Genomic DNA, 24,000 nt, shown 5'->3' with positions numbered 1-24,000 from the left:
GAGATAACGCACCAAAGCGATCGGAGTCTGAGATCTCGCCACCTAATCATGGAGCCTCTCCCCCAATGTGCATCTGGAAGGCAGAGATAAGAGGTATGGGGCTGATGGGACTAAAACAGGTCTGGGGGGGGGGGGCCGTGTGCGCGTTGGGACACCAGCAGGGGAGCCCTTGCTTTTCCGTGCCTCCTCCATGGTGCAGCGCAAGCAGAAGTTTCAAAGAGATTTTGTTGATTGTTTTTGCACATTCCCCACAGGTGTGGTGGTGGAACCGGATAACATCTGTGCTCCTCTTGTTTCTCACTGTTTCGCCTTCTTGGAGAGTGAGAAAACGCAGAGCACCTGCATTTGCAGAGAGAGAGAGAGAGAGAGAGAGAGAGAGATTGATTTTCTTAGATCACGCTGCAGTGAGGAGGAGGAGAAGGATATGATAAGGTGCGCTAGCCGAACTCGACCCTTTCACACGTTCCTGAATGCCAGCTCTGTTCACTTGTCAGCTTCTGTAAACTGCTGTCAACTCAGACACGCTGTCACAGCTTCATAATGTAGCCCTGCCTCCATCTGCTCTCAGTCTTCTACCTTCCTCCAATCCTCAGTCACGTGGATTTGGCCCAGTGTAATGGATGTGTCAGGTCTTCATTCCATTCGAGAGTTGCGACTCAGTCATCGCGGTCATACAAATGTCCACATCATTTCCCATCCAAGCACCAGTGATACAGGCACGGGGCTTGCGTCAGCTACATTCCTGCCTTGGCTGTTCTAGTTTTTGCCTGAATTTCATGACCACGCATATACATACCTGTACATGCGCTCAGTGAAACCCGACCGTGTCGAACTAACAGCTGCAATGTGTATATACATTTAGTTGTACACAAATGATCAGTGTAAGAGTTCATTTAACACTGTAAATATAATACAGAGACGTTTGGGGTCATAAGAGTCCAGGGTGTGGACAGCGGACGGAGACACCACCGTGCTGTGTCTGTCGCAGTGGGCAATGTGCTCCGACAGGGACGTGCGATGGCTGAAGATGAGTATCCCCCCCCCCCCCCCTTTATCTCAGCGCCAGTTACTCCTCCCCCTCGCATGCGACACATCGCAAAATGAAAACTCTTCCATCTCGAACCGTGCTTTTTTTTTTTTCTTTTTTTTTTTAAGACATTATGCGTGGAAGGAGAATTGAAGCGCGCAAACGTGCACGGCTGTTCCCCTGCACTGGCCTGACGGCACCTCCTCGCGACCGTCGGTGCCATGTTAGCGGGGACGCTCGTGGGTCACCGACGGACATAGCTACAGCATGCACCTTTCTACACAAAAGTGTCACAAGGCCCAGTTATACTCTCCTTTTACCCAACTCCAGTGTCACTTCGTCGCAGAGGTCACGGCTGGAATGGGGTCATCAGAGCGTTTTCATTGCAGAAGCAGTAGCCAAGCTCCTTGCAACCTTGCCAGGTGAAATCAAGACATTTCATAACCAACCACTGATATCATTCGGCTCCTAAGATAGTGAGATAGGATCTCAGCAAGTTCTCACTATCTCACTAACTGGCTTACCATAAGCAGTCGTCAGTGCAACGCTTTCGTCTGCATTTGATGAATTGTTAAAGCCCTCGTCACAGAAAACAGCTTTCAGATAGCAAGCTGTAATGCTCGGGTCACTCCAGTCACTTCTTTCTCTTTCTTCGGATTTGATTTTGTGTGTGTGTGTGTGTGTGTGTGTGTGTGTGTGTTTAGAAAAGAGATCAAAATGCAACACATTTGTTGAAATGGACGCACACACAGACATGTGTATGTATAATCTGTGTAAACGATTTGTTACATGTTGGTGTGGTCTGTACTGAGCGCTCAGCGTTATCAGTTTAGGCCTGCTGTTGCAGGGGAACGTGAGACAGCTGAGGCTGCACCTGCTCAGATTCTGTTATACGCCTCCTGACCTATAGGTGGCACTGACGGACTACAGGACCCAGAGGAGGAGGCCCCCCTATCTTAATTTTATAAGATGGATATTTTGTACATCTCAAAACAAATAATACGATATGAATAAAACAACGCCTTCAAATATTTTCTAAAATATTTGAATTCCAGGTAAAATGATGGTGCATGAACATCCTTGATAATAAAAATAAAGCTTTCTATTGAGCTAATATCTGTGTCCTCATATAAAGTCATATAAAGTTTTGTTCTATCTTATTCTGCTGTGTGTTTTAAGATATGGATTTACTGACTAGGGAAAAAGTACCAGCTCATAAATTAGATGATTATCAACACAAAGCAGAATTCATTTAACATGTAACACATATCTGCATAGTTCTAAGTTTTTGATGGTAGGTAATTTGTTGCAAAACAGGTTTCTTTTATGCTGAGTCAGAAAAATGTAGTATGTAAGATACAATGACTCTACTATGAGATAGAGACATAAGCCATAACGTAACACTATATGTAAGTGCAACTCTCACTTTGTCTAACTGGTTCAATTATGGGGGTCCTAGAACAATTTACAGTGCTTGCCTCAGCAGACAGAGTTGCCATGGGAGCAAGAGTGATTGAAAAAGAAAAATTACAGGCTGCCACAGCACACAGCAAGAGAAAGGGAGAGACAGACACAGAGAGAGAGAGAATAGCAGAGTTCTTCAGCACTCAAAGCCCCAGCAAAGGTTTAGTAAAATACAAACAAACACCCTTTACGTTTCTGCCCGTTTAATTTTTCCACTACATTTCAGGAGCTGCATTTCACATGGACTATGCACTGTAAGACGAACAGTTGTTTAGCTAAACAAATTCCTCACAAAATCAAACAAATCTAGTATACAAACATGCTATCTGACCGTATGCTGGAGCCTTAAAGCTTCCAGTCTGTTTAAATTGTAATCATTAGTGGGAAGGTAGTCTGGGTCTGCCGGAAGCAGAGCAAATGACCACTACAGTATGCTGATGAAGCTCTGCATTATCAGTGCACACAGAAGGGCCCCAAGTGAAGGTAGAGAATTCCTCTCTCTCTCTCTCTCTCTCTCTCTCTCTCTCACATACACACACACACACACACCCCGACCTTGGTGAGGCAAGTAGCCCTTCACAGTTCACAGGTCTCAGGTCTCATCACTGACCACAGTGTCCGGCCGGGCCGTTGGTAAACAGCACATCGGATGGCAGTGAGCTGCAAAGACCTAAGGCCCCCCCCACCGAAAAGCAGATCCCCACTGCTGCTGCCATGGCAACAAGGGCAGGCCAATTAAAAACAATGTCGGAGCAAATAACATAATGGCCCATAATCAACACACCAGGAAGCCTGTGGTTCTGCCTGCTGAAAGTGCTCATCACCATAACAACGGCAGCTGGTGCTCTCTGCTGCGCTTCGGCGTTCAGCTCACCTAATCTGAGACAGTTTTCACCATGGCAGGAGAGATGGGTGAGAGAGAGAGAGAGAGAGAACAAGGCAGAGAGAATGAGAGAGAAAGAGGAGGGGGGGGATTTTTACTCATGACATGAAGTCCATTGTGTCAGAATGATGAACACAACAAAGGGTGTGATAATGTGAGGCCTCCTGTAATCATAAATGACACTGGGATGAAAAGGCAGTGGGGATTTGTTTGTAGCTCTGTAAACAGAGGTTTCGCCCTGCCTAGTAGGACCGTGTGCCCACAGTCAGGACTGCAGCGTCTGACAGACACCTCATCACGCCTCCCTAGTGACCAATTTCTAGTAATAAACACATGACTGATATTCTTAAATATTCTCGAACATAACATTCCTGAGGTGCTTAAAGCTCCTTGAATATACAATATTTATCATATTCTTGAATCTTCTTAAATATTACAATGTTCCTGATGTTCCCAAATCTTGAATATAACAGTATTTCTGGAGATAAACAGCATTTTGAGAGTTGAAACAGCATATGCGGCTGGACTGTCATTAAACTGAACAGGTCCTCTGCATACAGCTGTGTAGACCTATCAGAGGACCTTGGGAAACGAAACCACAACCACAATGAAAACGGAGAACATTTATGATTTTTCTAAGGGTTTTAATGGGAGCTTGCAGAAAGAATATGAGGACATTGCACATTCTGTTTTGGCATGATGTCTCATGTTTCTAAAGAACAAAAATGGCGAGCGTTCTGTCTGTAACAACTATACAGCTTTTCACTGGACAAAACGGTCTTAAGGTAGTGAAGCTAAGGCTACATGTAATTAAATGGTCGGGAAAAAAACAGCAGAGTGAGCTTTTAAAGCACTTATTCCTCACAGAAATATCCGTCATTCTTTTTTTTTTTTTTCTTTAGTAAAATTAGTTTAAATGTATTTGAAGCAGATCCACCAATGAACAAATGAGCCAAGACAGACAAAACAAAATAAAAACCAGAAAGACAGGAGGACAGACTGACATGTCACTGTGTACTTAAGGCCTGTGAACGAGAGTGAGCTAAACCTCAAGGTCTGGGCACGGGGCGGGGCTTCAACAGCATGGACCCGCTCCCATAGCCTGTGTCCTGTGTCTCATTCTGACCGCACCAGCAATTACTGGTAATGGCCGTGATTACAACAATAACACAGCAAATGCAATTTTTCCCCAGTTTGCGAAGCTAATGTCCCCTAATTAGTTTCTGAAATGATGGTTTTTAAGGTAAAAGCACAATGCCTGTCTTAGGGATGCATCGTTCCGTCCCCCAGCGTGAACTCTCATGCCCACCGGACAACCATAAGACATGATCGTTCTAATCACACAGGCAATTTGCACAGATGTCAGTGTTTAAAAAACATTTACTATCTCCTTGTGCAAGTGCTGTTTCTAGCCCACGTGCAAAATGCAGGAAACTATTCCGCATACCTTGCATTGTGGAAATGAACAGCAAAGGTCTATTCTACACACACACACACACACACACACACACACACACACACACACACATTATATATATATATATATATATATATATATATATATATATATATAAAATTTATTTTAAATAAAAAGAGTGCGACACGGCACTGAAAGAACACCTTGCACACTCTAACATTACGCTCGCTCCTGCACGGTGACGGTGGAGAGACCCGTGGCCGTACCGGCGCGGGACTGAGAAGGGAGGATGTAGACGGCATGCTCGCGGACCGTTCCCTGCCCATTTTCACACAACAACCGATGGCGGTTCGATGACGGAGCAATGCGGAGGGTGTCACCATGCGGTGGTGGCGCGGTCTCCGAGAAGCAAATGGACATAAAAACCGAGCATGGAGGAAGCGCGGATAAAATGGTAGCAATAAAAATTATATGAATACATATAAAACCCTGACAATAGAATTTTAGCGGGAAGGGCAGGACCTTTCTGTCCTGCTGAGGGCCAGGGTGACGTCAATGGAGACTCCAGGAGGAGGAAGGGCAACGCCACTGTTTCGCTCTCTCGAGTGTAATTAGTTCATAGTACTAAGTGGTATGTTCTTCAGGTGAGTGGTAGACTGCAACATGCACAGTGCTCCGCGCAGTCGCTTTTTGGCCTCACCGCAAAAGAGGACAGTTCCAGAACTCTTGATACTGTCCAGTGTTTTGCATGATTTAAACCAGAATATTAATGAACTTGACACCCAGTCACGCTCACTGGCCAAAGGGTGTTTTGCAGCTGCGTTACATATAAGTATAATGATAGAGTACAGCTTATCTGTTGTCTCTCTCAATATATGACCACAGCAGGTTAAGAGTTTAACTGCCACTGCAGTGTTGTGGTTTTTACCATGTGTCACTGTTATACAGCCAACCGTGGTGTTGTGGTCACCAAATGCCCGCTAGGGTGGCTAACACAAACTGTGCGTGACAACACAGTCTCTGGTCTCCAACAGAACGCCCACAAGGTGTTCTTAAAAAGTAAATGTTTGTTATAAAGTGGCTTTAAAGCTAACCCGAGGCCTTTCGTTACCATGGGAGATTTCTCTTAAGGGTTTCTCAATATTCACCTTATCCGCCGCATGCACCTCAGAGCCTGTTATCCTGGAGACATAGGTAGCACACCGTAGTTTCTGAAGTTAAGCAGCACAGGTAATCAAACAGCTGTGCCTTCACAGTAAAAAACAAACTCCACAATTTAAGACTTTTTGTTTGCACGATTATGCACCATTAGAAAGAAAAACATAAGTTTAGCTGTTCTTAGCAACATGATTTTACTTCTACACTCTCTTTGTGTTGTTAACTGTACTGTCAATGCCCTACACAGTTAACAATTTTATGTTTCAAACTTTTCCCCCTAACATTCTCTTTAGGGATAGGAAATATTAATTGAGACCAGTTTGATTAATGAAATAAATAAATACAAATGTAAAACAAAACCCCCCCACAATATAAACAATATTAAAACAACATTTAAAAAACATTGTGAGCGGAAACCTTAACCATAACAGTTTGACAACTTTATCAAGGACGCATAATGCTACAAGGACACTCCACTAATGTTATGCTTACAAAGTTTCCTCTCTTATGGGAAGCTTCCCATAATGTTAGGCAAGGTTCTGGAAATGTTCCAGAGAGCTGGGTGCCCCAGGGAGGACTTTAGACAGAGTGATACAAGCATGGCAGTAAAACAGCACCACCAAGAAAGTCCTGAAGCTTGCAGGTGACTGCAGGTGTCTTAACCGAACTGTGCAGCAGAGCTGTTACAGGACGGTTTATTTCTGCATAATGTGGACTTGAAATGCACTTAATCCGTACACTGGTTTTGAGGAAGTGACATACTGGCCAGTTTTCTAACAATGTGTACATGAATAGTGCTCAAGTGGGGGGGTTTTTTACAAAGGAAAGAGCAGTTCTGTGAAGGTCATGCAAAGCCCACTCAAAAAGCCACTTTCAGCTAAATGTTATATTTGTATTTCTTGCAGCTGGATTTCACTCAGTATCTGAAAGAAATCTGCTTGAATCTGGAAACTTTCTATTACATTCAATCATCCCTAAAGCTGAAAATCTAAAGGAAGGCAGAGGTAAACAGTCCCTGAAGCCAGTGACCCAGACTATTTTTTCAGAAGTAACCTCTTTGACAGGAAGTCTAGCCATCATTGCCTAGACAACCCTGCCACCCTCCCAAATGCTTTTGGCTGCCAGTGTACCGGGGGGGCCAAGTGACACCGAGAACAATCCTGACACATCACGTCCTCTGCGATCCTCTAAAGGTCACCTCTGTTTCGTCTACACAGCCAACCAGCAAACATGGCTGACCACTGCAGTGTCCAGTGCACTGGCATACGCACGAATAGAATGGGTTAAGTCTGATGAGAACTGACTCATTTCCGCTGACCATGGGCTCTCTATTGCCCTGGTCTGTTACTATATCTCTTTGTTCACAAAATTTATTCATAAATATATATTTTTATCCACATATATACAGATTTATCTGGTTACATAAATAACTGCAAACTTTCAGAGCACACATCTCTAAAAGTCCAAAAACTGAATCGGAGATGATCGTCACTAATGGAGCTGATGACCTGCTCCACTCCTGCTCTTCTTAGAGTTTGGGGTCGCCTCCGCTGACCTCTCATCGTCGTAGCCGCGTCGGAATTTGGCATGTCCCGCAGCACCGGAGTGCGCCGCTTCGAATGTCTGACCAGGGCCCAGGACCTGCCTGATGGTCATGTTCACACGCGACGTGAGGAGATACCTGGAGCACACCTCCCAGTCACCCTCGGTCACAGCCTGGACGAGGCCATCGGCCGGCGCCCTGTCCGCAGGAGGCGGGCCCAAGCACAGTGGCAGGGGCTGGGCAGTGGGGGCGGAGACGAGGCATGGGACGGCATGGTACAGCAGGCGACTGGGGCCCGACATCACCATGACGTCGCCGCTACGCGTGAACATGGCCGTGGGAGGGTCTTGCCTCTTAGTCCCACCTAGCAAGAAGACCGCCGTCTGCCCAAAGCTGGGTAAAAACAAGAGGTTGGCTCAGAGCACAGGCAGATGAGAGAAAAAACAACAACAACAACAACACCACATCACCTGATACCTGAGACTAAAATACTGTAGAGCTCGATCTTGAAGTCTTGACATAACACCCCACCGTCTCATAATATATCATTTCCTGTGTACTACCGAGGCCTTAATACACCCAAAAATTAATACCCCCAAAAATTCCTCCCCACCTAAAAGACAGAAGAGGCCAAGTGTGGTCGAGTTCAGCCTCGTCAACGTGGATCCCGAGTGAAGAATCGGAGCGGTAGTAGTTGAGGATGCCAGCCTCGGCAGCGAAGCCGGGAAACCCACAGACTGCCGTAATACTGCGGGAGAGAGCGTGGAGGTCTGCGGGGAAGGGACTCCTCTGTTCTGCCGAGTACGTCTGCACGATGAGGGAGAGAAGCATGGATTTCACACAAAAGCAGTTCGCAGAAGGCCACCTTCTGCCCGCCATGCGCTCACTGCCACCGCAGAGTAAAAACGACAGTTTTATCTAATTCTGCTCTGCTCCCCCTCCTCCTGCTGCTTGCACCGGGCTGCGGTGTCAGCAGCAAGGCGTGAAGGCCCAATCAGCAGGTAATCGCGGGAACTGTGTCTTCCCAAACAGCCAAATTGGGCAGGCAGTCTTCTGATCTCACTGGAGCTGGAGGCTCGGGCTCTGAACCCCCCCGGCCCCCCTCCACCAAAGAGAGAGGAGGAGTTAGAGAGGGGTGCTGCTTAAGATGCACAGGGCATCGGCAGACATTTGGCGGTGTCAAACTGAGATCAGGGTTAATGAATCCTGGGTGCGACTCCGGACTGATTTAATAGGACAGGAGACTAAACACTTTTATGTAATTAGCATATAAACGAGACAGGCGAGCATCAAGTGAGCGCAGTTTGAGATGAAATGTTCTGAAAAGAGGAAACAAAGCTAATAAAGATCCAGAGCAATGTGCACACTTCCTCTAGTTGGAGCTAGCTTCAGTACAGTGCACAGTTCCCCCAAGGGCCCACTCCCCCCGGACACACACACACACACACACACACACTCACTCACTCACTCACTCACTCACTCTCCTTCATCATTATGTTTGATTTCACTATAGCCTTTAGCAGCTGTTTAGACTTGTGCATTCCATAGCTCAAGGCTCCCCATGCGATTGAGCAGAACAGAAAGAAAAAAAATGACACTAAAAAATACAAAAAAAACCAAAACAAAACTGCAATGGTTTGTAAACTTAAAAGCGAAGAACATACATTTTTAGAAAAGTCAAGACTGCAACGGCTGTTGGCGAAACCTTCTAATAAGAGAGCAGCACCTTGGTGTCCCAGTTGTAGTGGTAGCCCAGCGTCACCCAGCGAAGCTTCTCCAGTAGAGTCTTGGGGTCCCTTGTCCCCTTCTTCCTGTAGAACAGTTCACACGTCCAAGCAGCTCAAGGTTTGGTTCAAACGAATGAATCCGGGCGCCTTTACCCTTCCCTGCTTTAACTAGCCCATGCAGGCAAGCAGAGAACATCCGGACAGTTACTGTCTATTAAACTAGAGAGGGAAGGTGCATTTCAGAACAAACCAGAGGGAATCACTGGTGGAAGGATACAGTGCCGCTAATGTGCAGCACATTACAAGTATTCTGCAAGGACTTAATATGAAAATGGAAAATCCTAAAAAGAAGTGATCCTGTTGTGAATGGAATTAATTATTACTTTTCATGGTTGGTGTCCTAATGCACACGGAGGCAAATATTTGGCAACGCTGGTTCAGACTCAGATAGGCCTGATAAGGGTCAAAATGACCAACTCAACGAGGTACACAATGTATCTCAACTACAAAACAACTTAGGTTGAGCAGAGCCCACATATGTGGAGTACAGAAATCACTCAGCCAATGTAAATAAAGGAGATAAACATATTAAAGTGATCAGCAATTAATGCAAGAGAAAAGAACTGAAAGCATACCATCACTGTGCCTAATGTGCAGTGTTACTATACACTATACACAGTATACTATACACAGTCACTGTGTTCAGTCACTGTGTTCAGGGGAAAGCAATGCTAATAAACATTTTCCCTCGCCTTGATAGCTCATTGAGCTTCTCAAAGACAATTTGTAGTGTAAAAGTGACCGATAATAGTTAGCCATTTAGGATGGAAAAGCAGCAGATGTTCTTGAGATCTGCCACTCACTCACAGGTCCTGCAATGCGCCATTACAATTCAGGAGCTTCATACCACACCACACATTATTTTCAGCATTGATCATTTTCCATCTGGGCTGTTATGGCCCACACTGCTGGAGCTGAAACCCTTCTATGGATGGAATTTAGGGTACACGCTATACTTTAGACATTTCAAAGTGTTTTGTGTATGTTGTCACATCAGCACTGTCTCTGATAAAACTGCAAACTAAGCGGGTTCAGTAATATGATTTTAGTCTCATGACATGAAGATTTACTTACTGAAAACTATCGATGCTTTTCCCCCAGATGTCCACTGTCTCAGTAGGTGGCATATGCATGTCAAGATTACACACGTTGGGCTTTTGTGGGTAGGTCTTTAGGCATTGCTTTACCCAATACTGCTGGGAGCCCGGTAGGAAAGGATTGGAGATAAACATGAACCCTTTGCATAAAAAAAATACAAAAATACACAGAAGGTTCCATCTTGCACTCTTGCATAACAAGCAAGCATCTATTTCAAACTCACATAAGCAGTTCCTTCGATTAAAAACTCAGCTAGTGAGTATTAAAGATTTTAAGATAGCTGTGTATTAGCTGCAAGAGACTGAACCCATAAGATATGCAAGAGTTCAGGCTTAATGAATGCAGACCTTCTTTTAACGTTCTAAAGTTCGTTTTTTAAACATATAAAGGAAACCTGGGTATCCCTGAAGGCCAAAAGCTCTCCAGTCTTTAACAGGTCGAAGTCCTGCTCTGTAGGCGGCTTCCTCACCAAGACTGTCATGATCCAATTCAGCTGCGAAAACCTACAAGCAGAGTAGAACCCAAGTTGATCCGCTAATCTAGGTTACACGACGTTGTTCGAAAACAAACAAACAAACAAACAAACAAACCACAAACAGAAATAACTAGAAACTAGAATATATAAGTAGACAAAGTAGATACGTTTTAAAATAATTAACATCTTACTACCCGGCCAATGTTAACAAAATAACATTAAGATGCATGTTCGTTAAAAACGCCATGGCTTGAACACTGACCAGCTCATTTGCGGATTTTTTCGAGAAATCAATAACCTCACTGAAATCTGGAGGCGGCTTCCTCCGCTTATAAAACTTGAACACTTTTCTAAACGCATCTTCCCCACGCTCAGCTATGGAAGCTGCCATCTTTGCCACCATTATTGACCTTTCAACTTTGCTTTGACGCGACACAACGTGAACGTACATAATTTATCGCAAACGTATACCCGAATTATTTAAGTAAATAATTTAAACTTTGAATAGTTTGTAATTGTGTTTAACTACAACGTCACGGCATTAAGCAGTGTGTTTAATAAACCGGCTTTTGCACCACGTGGTTAGGGTGAAAGGGCGATTTCTTCTGACCAAGGACGGAACATGTCGGCTCCCGGTAAAAAGGTGTTTGAGTTATTCGTTTCCAAGATACCGTGGACTCTCGGAACAAGTAAGTAATTAAGGCGTGTTACTAGTATGTTAGTCTTCTCGTAAAGCCTCGGTATTATAATGATTGTTTAATATTGAGTATAGTGCGGTTATCACGAATGCAAAGGCAGCCATGCTAACTGGCTACGCTGAACAAGCTCTCCTGTGCCTCACGTTAGAATTTGAGCCGGCCTGTGTACACACATTCAACTTGTTTCCAATTTTGCTTACAGAGGAGGTTAAAGAGTATTTCGGGCAATTTGGCCACGTGAGGAAGTGCTTACTACCTTTTGTAAGTATTAACAGCAGTCTCATGGTATGTCCTTTGCCAATAAAGAGGCTTTGAGTTTTTCATAAGGGCTTCTGCTGGGATGACAGCTCAGTAAAGAGGCTCTCTGCTGTGAGTGTTCATACTCAATATTTGTCACCTAGGACAAAGGAACTGGTTTTCATAAGGGCTTCTGCTGGATTGGGTACACCACGGAGGAGGGACTGCACAACGCCCTTCACAAGGACCCTCACGTTGTCGAGGGATCCAAGGTGGGGAGCCTGGCTTCTGCATACCGACTGGAAAGATTTATTATTGGAGGGGGAAAAAAAATGTCTCGTCTATCTCTTAGATAAATCTGTTGGATTCTCTCCAAATGCAGCTTCAAGTGCAACAAAACATGATGCCATTCACGTGGAGAAGAATGGACAAAGAAGCAGAAGAAAGCTGAGCAGGCATCATTTCAGTAAAGTGGAATTGATGTAATGTCTGTTTTTTTTGGGGAACCTTTTCTTTGTTGTAAAGTGTTTATTGTAACTATTGATGAATAAAATAAATTTACTGTTTAATGGATCATATTCTTGTATTTTATTCATTAGAGTTAGTTTCATGTACAACAGTTGGTGTCAATTAATTTCCTTTGTCAGTTTTCCACTATACATAAACATGCTTCAAACAGAATTTATACTTTTTTTTTTGTGAAGAAACACTAATATTATCTTAAAATGTATTTATTTTGGCCAGGGAAGGGGGGGGGGGGCAGTAGGGGTGGAGGGGTTGTACCACTGGAACAGCTTCAGGATAGGCAGTTACGGGTAAAGTGAACAGAGCACTTAACTGCAGCCTAGCAACCTGAGGTGGACATAATAACATAGGAACCGCGTGGTACCTATTGAAATAGGAGATTGCTATGAGACTAAATTGCTCTCAGATTAGTGCTTTCATGTCAAACACTGATTAAGCTGAATTAGAAATTATTCTTAATGAATGAAATGTTACTGCCCAGTTAGGCTTCGTCATACAAAGATATGAAAATAAGATGAGAAACCACAGTGTGTTCATCTCAGTTGGCTGATTTGGTATTATTTGGCGTGTTCATTTAGCTTTCGGAGGAGCTGACTCTGGTAACATGCTCCTCGTTTTATCTCTCGGAAAAATGTATCATCAGAAACATTTTGTGAAGCCTATCCATATCCTAGGCTCTATGCCTAAAAGACTAGATCCGCAGTCATTTCAGGAATAAGAGCCAATAGCTGATTTGTTTTTTTTGGGGAAAAAGAAAACTGCAGAGGTTGTTGTTATTTGACAACCAGACAAAGTTTTATGTCCTTACCATGTAACAAATGATTTTCAAAATCATCTTATTTCAAGCAGGATTTCATATACTCAAGATAAAATTTTGTATAACTTAATTTTTTCACATACAATTCAGGAAAAAGTAATCACACTTTTATAAAACACAATATAACTACACAAACAACATATGACATGTCACATAACATTATGAACGTGTTGTGCATATTCCATTTCAGTGTTGTTATGAAATTGTATTTCACCATTGAATTTCTTTGAATGAATGGTATTTCATTGTTGATTACTCAGATTCTACAGAGTGCACATACCAGTCTGTGCTAGTCTGCTGGATCAAGCAAGGTCATGTCCACTTTGGTAGAAAAAGTTCCCCAAGTGGTATCCTGTCCAGGGCAATTTTTTTTATTGCAGTTCCTCTGTGGAAACAGTGCAGAACCTTTCCAATGCTTTTTCTTAATCTGGGAGGCATGCGAATTCTTTGTCCCTAAGGGGTGTCAAATCGTTGCTCCTACAAGTTTAAACTTTTACATTTATGAAACAGTAAATGAATTCATTATAAAACATTCATTACACTACTGGATTGTAGTCCTTAATTCGAGTGGTTGTGTGTGTGTGTGTATATATATATATATATATATAATAAAAAAATAAATTATATATATATATATATATATAATTTATTTTTTAATTATATATATATAATTTATTTATTTTTAATTATATATTTATTTATATATATTTTATATAATATATATATATAAATATATATTTTTAAAGTGTTACTAAACTCTGGGCATTACTAAAGTTGCGTAGTATGTGTTTGCTCTTCACAAGGCAGGAGTTGACAGGTCACGGCACGAAGCCGGTTAGTGGGTGACAGTGTGAGAGCGAACAGAGTAAATGAACCACGTTAACTAGCTAAAGAAAACGACTGTATTTGTCTAGTAAGTCAGAACTTGTGCACAAAAGCAGTGCCTATAGCTAACCCATTTTGTTGTACAAACGTGTGTTATGAAATTATATACTTTATGAAAGGATGTTATAGCTGTATCTAGCTAGCTAACGTTAGCTACCTAGCAAGCGAGCTGATGTACAAAGCCAGCAGCCACTTAGCTACGGTGCTAACCGCCATGATCTGAGGTAAATTATGTAAATAATAATTATTTTGGGAACATTCACCGTTGGCGTGATCCATTCATTCTGGTCAAATCGCCTCTGGTGCGTCTAAACTGTAACCCAGGTTAGCTAGTGTCTAGTCTTGTCCGTCGGTGTGTCGGTATATTGGCCGTAAATCTTGGCCACACAGCCGGTGTTTTTGTAGCCAGTTAGCAGTTGCTACTTCAACCGCTGTGGGAAATTCCTTCACCTCAGTCATCTGCCTCAGCCAAACGTTGTTGGACAGGAGAAAGAGAAACGCCGTATAGCGTCGAGCGCGAATGGGGGAATATTTCAGTTTCCCTGACATTTACACGCAGTGTTGTTTCTTGTCCAGGGTCTCACATGGCTGGGAGGCTTCTGAAAGTGTCGTCTCTCGCTGCCCTAGCGGTCGCTTCGTCTGGGTTTTACCTGCACAGTCTCAGCGTTGACGCCAACGATCTGAGCGTCGTCAGATTCGCTAGGGCGGCTGCGACGGTAAACTCCTCATCCTGATTTTTAATTTCTTATTGCTCCGTTGTGGGAGTGTGAGAACAGTCATTACTTTTGATTACTTTTGAAGTTTTATGTCGCACCTTCCGCTCGTTTTTAAGATGCAGAAGTTTTGTTTGTTTGTTTTCTGCAAACACTTCTTTTTTTTTTCTTTTTCAGACAGCTGTCATCAGTTATGACTACCTCACAGCTTTCAGAAATGTCCAGTCTGGGACAGATGAGTACTGGCTACTGAGATCAGAGGTAAGTTTTGTGGCTTACACACAAACTTGCTGTACACGTTTTTACGCCTGTGGTTTTTGGGTTGCCCCTTATTGGTTATTTAAGAATTTACCCTATCAAAAGATGAGGAAGTGTAGTGTTTACTCATTTGGGTTATCATGGGTCATCTTTCTCATCTGATTATTTTGAGGGCAGTGCTTTACCACGTGCGCTCATTTATCTTACAGAGTAATGTGTTGACAACCTTAATTCATGCTGGCAAAGTTGCTGAGTGTTGAGAAGCTAGATGCAGACAAACCTGTGTTGATTTGGTTGCATTAGTTTTGCCATTAATCTAAAGTTTCATGATCGTCCTACCATAGGGTTAGCGATGACTGTAGTGTGCTCTAGACTTTTACATGGCAGCAGCTGGAAGTGTAAAAAGTATGTGTGTGTTTTTTATTCATTCTTGTTGATTGTCTAATTAAGCCATTTTAAATACACCCTCTTTTTAAGCATAGAGTTTAAAACAGTAAACTTAAACTGCTGAATGGAAGTAGTTTCAGAACTGCTTGGCCAGTTGGGGGTGCAAGTGGCTATACACACAAGTGACACAAGACTGATTAGGGATGTGGTTGTACCCTTTCTCCAAGTCTGATTTTAGGCATTTTCAGAAATACATACTGATTGTGAATACATACTGGTTGTGCATGTTTCTTAAAGGTGTGCATTGTGATTTTAGAGCAATGGATGCACGTGTTTCTTAAAGGTGCACTCTGCACTTTTAGAGCAGTGGCTGTGCATGCTTCTTAAAGGTGCACTCTGTGATTTCAGAGCAGTGGCTGTGCATGATTCTTAAAGGTGCACTCTGTGATTTCAGAGTAGTGGATGTGCGTGCTTCTTAAAGGTGCACTCTGTGATTTTAGAAAAATGGGTGTGCATGCTTCTTAAAGGTGCACTCTCTGATTTTAGAGCAGTAGTTGTCCATGCTTCTTCAAGGTGCATTGTGTGATTTTAGAGCAACAGAGTGATGGCCTTGTCACATGGTTGGCTAAAGATTGAGGTGAGTGGCACATGTTCTGAACTAATCGTCTGGGATGTGTGTTTGGAAGCTTAGTTTGTCTGTTTACACTGTCTTGATTCTAAACAATGGAATCAAAATCTATCATGTATACACTCACAATTGGACTAGGTAGAATAATTTTTCAAAAAAACCTTTAAAATGTTTGTTTATGTATTATGGAAATAAACAAAATTAATTTAAAAATAATCGTGTGACTAATATTTTAAGATACTTAAATGAGGTGTAGCTAGCTAAAACCATGCAGCCCCATGTGTAAGAGATACCACAAATTGGTTGTTACATACATAATATGTATTTCTGTAATAGCCAAACACACACTCATTCCATGCTCATTTGAGCTAAGACAGCATTGGTATCTGTCTGTAAAGCGTTCTTGAGATTGAGAAAGGCACTATATAAATGTAACTAATAATAATAATAATAATAATACTAATGATAATAATAATAATTATGAAGCATAAACTAAAACATTAAACTAACAATTAATCTCTTTCCAGTACCACAATTCAGGTGCCTCCTAATGTGAATGGTAGACAATTGTGCCAGCATTCAGCAGCAGTAACTGTATAATTTCTTAGCTAGTACAGTTATTAAAGCATAACATTGAAAATCGAAAAGTATTAAACATTAAATACGCTAACTGAAGTTTGAGAGAAAAATGCCACCTCAGACTACTCCCTCTTGACTTCAAATGCTCATCTGTACTCCGTGACGAATTCTTTCACGTGCACGCTCGCAAAAAGCCAGGGAATGTTCTCTTCCCCCTCTTTACCCAGGTGCTGAAGGGCCGCTCAAACACCTCTGTCGGATAAAGTTGAGCAGCCGGTGGCGAGAAAGGTCACCGTCTCTTACCTGAATGGCTAAGCCCGGGGGCTTGCTCCGCTCGCTGGAGGCGGGCGTTGAACCCTGAAGAGCACGGTTCGAGCTCGCTGTACCCTCCGCCAGGCTTGAGTGTGGTGAATAGGATGCTACCCCCCCCCCCCCAGGGGCCTGCTGTCAAGCCTCACTACACACGCTGATTAGAATTAATGCAGGCCTCTTGTTTAATATAGAGAAGAGATTTGCCTCATAATTATTATAAAGCTGCAGAGGTGATCCAGTTGGCTTGGTAGCGTGAGGGTGTTTCAGGGCCTTATTACATTTTTGAGTGTAATTTTTTCCCCACTGCCTCGTGAATATTGGGCACTGACAAATAAACAGATTGTCACCATTCAAGTAGTGCCCTGTTAGAAATGAAATCACTTTCTAATTGTTGAAGGACATAATGAGATCACTCGCCATTCCATCTCTGTGCCTGAGAAGCCTCTTGATAAGGGTCGGGTATCTTGCTAATTAGTGACCGCCAGTCTTACTATCCCGTATCTCTCAGTATTCTGGTTTATGAGTCCGCAGGTTGAGAGATTGGCTGGCTCTGGTGTGCAGGAGGTGTGCGCTCGGCTGCTGCGGCGACCTGCCGGGAGGGGGGGGTCGACACGGGGCTGGCCGTTGCGTGCCGCCGCTCGTGTAATGAGGGGCGTTTCGCACCGTTAGCCACGTCCCCGCTCCCCAAAGACCGGGGCCAGCTGCTCCATGGGCCGCCGAGAAAAAGCTCTTTCTTATAGACCATTAAATCATCGTTCACGCTTGTATTGTCTTCATCGGACGACGTGGGGTAGATTGAAGACTCTTATGAGACGGTGTAGCTTTTTGCGCAGACCTCCTGTGACTCATTTGTCAAGACTTTTTCTGGAGCAGTGTGAGGCTTCGTGAAGCTCCCATTTATATTTATGTTTAAGGCCACAAGTATTCGGAGCCGAAAATAATGTGGCCGTGTTGTTGAAAAATTTTCCTTAATCTAAGCAAGGCTCACAGCTTTTATAATAAGTAAGGCATGCAGGACTTTTATTTTATTTTATTTTGGGAGACATGAGAGCTTTCTTCAGTTCTTTCTTTGTGCCGTGAACATTGCGTTGTCAGCAGTGGGATATGAATCCTGACTGTTTCCACTGCTTTCACGGGGAGGCTGCTGCCATTTAGACACTGGCATCTCCATTTAGACACGGGCACACTGACATCCCCTTGCCTCCTCAAACGCCGTCAGTAGTCAGCACCCTGGAGTGACCGGCGGATACCCAACCGTCCTTCCAACGCAGCTCCTCCCCTCTTCCATCACTCCACGGTGGGGGGCCTTGCACGGTTGTTTTTTAAGCCCCTCCTGGTGCATTACACCCATTGCCTGGAGCGGGGAGGAGGGGTTAAGCAGTTTTTGTCGCTGTAGCAGTCCTCGCAGCTGCGGAGCAGAGCTCATCAGCAGTTAGTGCTGGAGATTACGCTCGTTATCTCCTTCAGAATGGCCGTCGGGGAGCAACGGTGACACCTCCACTCGAAGGCACGCACGCCACGAAAAGCTCTCACCTGTCTAGTGTTTCTCTTTCTACAAAAGAGTCTCTTTTCCTTGCACATTGTGCAGCTGGGTGCTCTTCTAAGGACCTTGTTAGGTTTTATCCTGTTATTTGCCGAGGTAAAGTAAATAGATGTCATAAATACAGAACATATGCTCTGCCAGACTCAGGGCACGGATCTGTGAAAACAGAGAATGTGCGTGAAACCAGCAGACATTAGAGAGTACGTTTCACAGTGCAGAACATAAAAATGTCTGGAAATGAGTCAGGTATCCACAATGCAATTGACGTTATGAGCCGTTTTTACCCACAGAAAAATATTCACAAACAAATATTCATAGGAAAAATAATGTTTTAATTAATTTAAATGATCAAGTTATTAAAATTACTCTTCATAGGGGATGAAGTGGGAGTTGTGAGACTCTCTGATTGCCAGTGGTGCTTAAACTTACCATTGCAAATCTCACCAGTTTCATATGTGGATTTTGAGCCATGACGCTGTTGCGTTTCCTACATCCTTATTTCCTGTGAGTCTATATTTTCATTTTGTTTCATTCCAGTTATGGCCAACTTTGATCATTGATTAACTTACTTTTATTTATGTGAGTTACTTCGGACAGAACTGTTCACGCGAAGCTTCCATCACAGCTGATGTCATTCTGAGCTGAGCACTAATCCCCGGCACCTCAGCTTCGGGATCAGCCGGAGTAAATATGAGGTTAGCTGGGTGCTATCTGCCCTCCCCACCCCCCTTCCTCTTCTTCTTCTGCTGGAGTTCTTCAGGAACAGTCACGCAGTAGCAGCTGGAGGCCCCAGGGTGCTCTCTTTGATTGTGGCGTGCAGGGGATCCCTGCAGCCGTGTAGCAGCCCGTCTAAATAATACATGCACTGGAGGCAGGAAGCCAGGTGTACCCACCCACGGACGCTCATCGGGGTGTACGGATGGAACCTGTTCACGCGGGTGCTGCATGGGTAAGGGGCGGAAGACATTAGGACCCCAGCCCGGCACAACGTGCTCGCCCTCCGACCTGCCACGTATATTTTCCTGATCGTGTTTATCCCTCCTCCCCCCACTCATGTAGGTTTCCTCTCGTGCACCAGGCTGGCGTTCTCTGCTGTGTTGTCACACCTTGAAGCTCTGCTGATAGGCCTGTCAGAGGGAGACACCACCCCCGCTCGTGGGACGAGCTACGCTGAGCTTGTGTATTCCGGTCCAGTGGGCAAAGTGAAATCAAACAGCACACTGCAGCAGGTCTGTCAGGCCTGTTTGATTGCTGGATACTTAATAAATTGAACAGCTCTGTGCACTGATGTGTTATGCCTCCCAATAAAGCTGAATAGTAGCCTATCCTCATTCTGACTGACAATACCTTGTCTGAGTAGGTCTAGATACCTAAATCCAGGAGGTACAGATTTGCATTTTGCCGTCCTTTTGAATGCTCTTTTGTTTTACCCACTGATCACAGCCTCCTTTTTTCAGAGATGTGGAATTACTTAATTTGTAAAAAATTTGGACGTCAGTTGTGAACGTGAGCAAGAAGGTACGACGTTTGAAGCGCTTCTGAGTTTTCATCTGACAGACACCCTTGATTTTACCATGCAGCAATCTAAACTGACTCCATTTGTTTTCACCTAGAGGGTATTGCACGGCATTAATCCACTGTACACTTGTCACGTAAAACTAACCTGCTCATTGCGGCTATCACAGAACGGACTGCTTTCAGCCACTTAACGATTTGCTTACGGGTTTTGCGACATTTTTTGAAACCCGTATCCGTTTGGTGCACATGCTTGCATGCACGTTTCTGTAGCACCCTGAGGCAGGGTCAAGCAGCCGTCGTCGAGGAGGCCCGTCCCTACCCCTGCAAGGCTAAGCCCACAGGCTGACGGCATTTGCCCCTCAGCTGGCCATTGCAGGGCATTTAGAGGGCGGTTGCTGAAGAAACCGCACCCGGGTTACTTTGTAACTTTTCTTCATGGAAGCGAAGTCCTTGCTTTGGCTGTTAATGACGCGGCGTGTCCCGCAGCTCATCCTGGGACGTCCTGGGATGACCCCTTCCCATGGCGTGCCTTTTAAAGCCCTTCCAGTGAAGTCACGGTTTTACTTATTGAAGAGAAGCCTGGTGCCAGGCGCTCTACCCCAGAGCGCTGCAGTACAAAATCATTTGGGGGTGGAATGGTTTTCGAAATTGGATGGGCTGTTTGTGCGCGCGCATGGGGTCTGTACACGTGTGTGTTTGTACCTCCAGCCTTTTTAACGGTCCGAGTCCTTGACTGGCTCTTGCACGGAATTTGCACAGCAAATTAGAGTGGAGCGTTGGCTTTTTCCACCTGACTTGGCCCGGAGAGGCAGAGACATCCTCCTCACGGCTCTCCTGTTTATGCAGAGTAGACATGCTGTCTGAGATACTGATTGCGGGGTGAGGGGGGTGAAGTGTGGTGCCCTGGAAGACATCTAAGGACGTTTCCCCCTTTCTCAGACAAACCTACAGAGATTAGACCTGCAGTATAGGGACAGACTGCCTGCACTGCAAATGCATACGGTGGCGCGATGTCTTGCCATATATTGAAACATGTTTGGGGATCCTTGATGTGTTGAGTGGCTGGGATTATTTTTGACCAAGTTTATCGTGTTAGAGCACGAAAATCCATCGATTTGTCACCGACGGGATGCAGAGTCTAAGGTTGGTCAGGATGCTCATAGTTTACATTAAAAAATATTTTTTATATTTTGGTAGAGATTTCATTTGCATTGCCATCTGTGATATAATTGCCACAAAGCCAATATTGTGATAAGGATCAGCAAATGATGTATTTTGCTGCAGTACTATAGATAAGAAATTCAACTCCTGTTTCTAAACCATTTTTACCCACAAACAGGTTCGTGTAGGGGAAGTACAAAACGCGCCATGGGCAGGCTTATTTACTGGCCGGAGGTTTAGTTTAGCAGTCAAAAGCTTCACTTGGTAACGCTACCTACCTACCAGTTCCCAGTTTCTCAGCTCAGGCTGTCAGGCTGAAAGGCATTCTGAAGTGGACTGGCAGTAATGTGATTGGGTGTGGGTGTTGGGTGGACTCCCACTTTCAAGAGAATAAAAAAACTAGATGCACGCACGCAGAAAATGGCTGCTGCCTCCTTTTCTCTGCCATCCTACTCGCACCCTTCGTGGCCTTGTCTAGGTGGTTAATCGCTACATTGAGCAGGTTGAGGTTTCGAGGAAGGCGGCCTCTCTGCTCATGCCGTCTCGAGGAAGAAAGTGTGACCATGCGCCTGCTGGCATTTCGCTGAATCACAAGGCACTTGAAGAAAACAGCAGCACGACGCCTTTTCGTAAACACATGTACCGGCGCCACTTTGAACTGGTTTATGTGTTTGCGCCAAGGGCTTTCCTTTCTGGAGCTCACTTTCAAGAAAGGCCCAATATTGTTCATGCCACCCCACCCCCTTCTCCAACCTCTCTGCTATTATAATGCCACACTGATTATAACCACAAACACTGTGGTGCAGTGCTGTGATGTTTGTTAGCAAGACAGAAGCATAGAGCTGGTGCAGGTGTGCCTATGGGCTACAGCGGTTTGGATGTTGTACCACCCCCCTCACCCCCACCAGTATCCCAGAGGTCTCTGTAGCCCCTCTCCTGATCTGGCCCCTTCTAGTTAATTGGGCTGTTGTTACACTATAATTCATTAACTCCCTCTAACAGCCCAGTGGGGTAATAGGGGGCTGTTTATGAAACAATGCTCATTTTTCAGCGTGATTTATGGTCCGGCATTCCAGAAAGGAGCTGAAGGGTGCAAAAAGGTTTTTCTGCCTGGTTTTTGTTCTACTCTGCATGGCATGCAGGTGTATATCGGTGGAAAAGATGGTTATACTTTTAATTAATGGGCTTTCTGGCATGATAAGGGAGCTTCAACACACTTAAATCTCAGGCTGAAGTAGCTGTAGGGTTTGTAAGAGTGTCCTACGGCGATTCCATCTGGACTACAGATCGCAGCTGTGCTAGAAAGTGTCTCTCAGCTCGGGAGAGTGGAAAGGTGCTGTTCATCTCCAGATTGTAATTTAATCCAATGAAAAGGCTTTTGGGAATTGGGAGGAAAAATGAGGGACAGTGCACAGAAGTGGATTGCATGCCTGAAAGAACACAGCTATTCTCATCAGGTTCCAGATTCTCCAGACCCAGAAATCTTGAACGTATATTCATGTGGATAAGATATATCTCTTTAACTTTGGCTTGGTTTAATGGTTGTAAAACTTACTTTTGCCTTATTTTACCTTAGATTGATGGGGTTTCTGCTAAAATAAACTGAAAACATTATGAGCATTTGTTTGCGTGTGTGTGCGTGTGCGCGTGTGCATGTGCGCGTGTGCATGTGTGTGTGGATTCCTGGGTTGTAGATTTGATAGAGGTATATAAAATCTAGCATATACAGTGGTGTAAAAAAAGTGTTTGCGCCCTTCCTGATATCTTATTTTTTTGCATATTTGTCACACTTAAATGTTTCAGATCATGAAACAAATTTAAATATTAGATAAAGATAACACAAGTAAACACTAAATGCAGTTTTTAAATGAAGGTTTTTATTAATAAGAAAAAAAAATCCAAACCTACATGACCCTGTGTGAAAAAGTGATCCCACCCCCTTTAAAACATAAATTAACTGTGGCTTATCACATCTTTGGAAAGCTGAGTTCAATTTCTCTAGCTGCACCCAGGCCTGATTACTGCCATACCTGTTCTCAATCAAGAAATCACTTAAATAGGACCTGCGTGACAAAGTGAAGTAGACCAAAAGATCCTTAAAAGCTAGACATCATTTTGCGATCCAAAGAAATTCAGGAACAAATAAGATACAAAGTAAATGAGATCTATCAGTCTGGAAAAGGTTATAAAGCCATTTCTAAAGCTTTGGGACTCCATCGAACCACAATGAGAGCCATTATCCACAAATGGGGAAAACATGGAACAGTGGTGAACCTTCCCAGGAGTGCCTGGCTGACCAAAATTACCCCAAGAGTGCAGCGACGACTCATCCAAGAGATCACAAAAGACCCCACAACAACATCCAAAGAACTGCAGGCCTCACTTGCCTCAGTTAAGGTCCGTGTTCATGACTCCGCCATAAAGAGACTGGGCAAAAATGACCTGCATGGCAGAGTTCCAAGACAAAAACCACTGCTGAGCAAAAAGAACATAAAGGCTCACCTCAGTTTTGCCAGAAAACATCTTGATGATCCCAAGAATTTTGGGAAAATACTCTGTGGACTGACGAGACAAAAGTTGGAACTTTTTAGAAGGTGTATGTCCCATAAAGTAACACAGCATTTCAGAAAAGGAACATACCAACAGTAAAATATGGTGTTTGTAGTGTGATGGTCTAGGGCTGTTTTGCTGCTTCAGGACCTGGAAGACTTGCTGTCTACGAAAAAACCCCGAAGGAGAATGTCCGGCCATCTGTTTGTGACCTCAAGCTGAAGGGCACTTGGGTTCTGCAGCAGGACGATGATCCAAAACACACCAGCAAGTCCACCTCTGAATGGCTTAAACAAAATGAAGACTTGAGAGGCCCAGTCAAAGTCCTGACCTGAAT

At 44.0% G+C, this 24,000-nt stretch overlaps 3 protein-coding genes across 5 annotated transcripts in view; 2 read left to right on the top strand and 1 right to left on the bottom strand.

Moving 5' to 3' along the window:
• Window positions 1-6,126: 6,126 nt before the first annotated feature.
• Window positions 6,127-11,308, bottom strand: alkbh1 (alkB homolog 1, histone H2A dioxygenase). Its single transcript, XM_027013957.2, has 6 exons — window positions 11,115-11,308; window positions 10,772-10,880; window positions 10,354-10,516; window positions 9,219-9,303; window positions 8,106-8,299; window positions 6,127-7,885 (listed from the first exon to the last, which is right to left on the bottom strand). The coding sequence occupies exons 1-6, from the start codon at window positions 11,301-11,303 to the stop codon at window positions 7,441-7,443; spliced, it is 1,185 nt and encodes a 394-aa protein (XP_026869758.2). The 5' UTR covers window positions 11,304-11,308; the 3' UTR covers window positions 6,127-7,440.
• A 145-nt stretch (window positions 11,309-11,453) lies between these two features.
• slirp (SRA stem-loop interacting RNA binding protein) lies at window positions 11,454-12,360 on the top strand. Its single transcript, XM_027013958.2, has 4 exons — window positions 11,454-11,541; window positions 11,753-11,811; window positions 11,952-12,059; window positions 12,170-12,360. Exons 1-4 carry the CDS (start codon window positions 11,475-11,477, stop codon window positions 12,236-12,238), a joined length of 303 nt encoding a protein of 100 aa, XP_026869759.2. The 5' UTR covers window positions 11,454-11,474; the 3' UTR covers window positions 12,239-12,360.
• A 1,584-nt stretch (window positions 12,361-13,944) lies between these two features.
• Window positions 13,945-24,000, top strand: part of adck1 (aarF domain containing kinase 1) — an 88,317-nt gene continuing 78,261 nt past the window's right edge. Inside the window, exons 1-3 of one of the 3 annotated variants that reach the window (XM_027013941.2) lie at window positions 13,945-14,042; window positions 14,591-14,730; window positions 14,905-14,988. In XM_027013941.2, coding sequence (XP_026869742.2) covers window positions 14,599-14,730; window positions 14,905-14,988 — 216 coding nt within the window. In that variant the 5' untranslated portion in view covers window positions 13,945-14,042; window positions 14,591-14,598. The other 2 variants (XM_027013942.2, XM_027013943.2) reach the window with 2 other exon arrangements.

The sequence above is a fragment of the Electrophorus electricus genome, chromosome 13, assembly GCF_013358815.1.
Source record: "Electrophorus electricus isolate fEleEle1 chromosome 13, fEleEle1.pri, whole genome shotgun sequence".
Classification (NCBI taxonomy): domain Eukaryota; kingdom Metazoa; phylum Chordata; class Actinopteri; order Gymnotiformes; family Gymnotidae; genus Electrophorus; species Electrophorus electricus.
The sequence above is the reverse complement of the archived record's forward strand: the minus strand, read 5'-3'. Positions and strand labels throughout refer to the sequence as shown.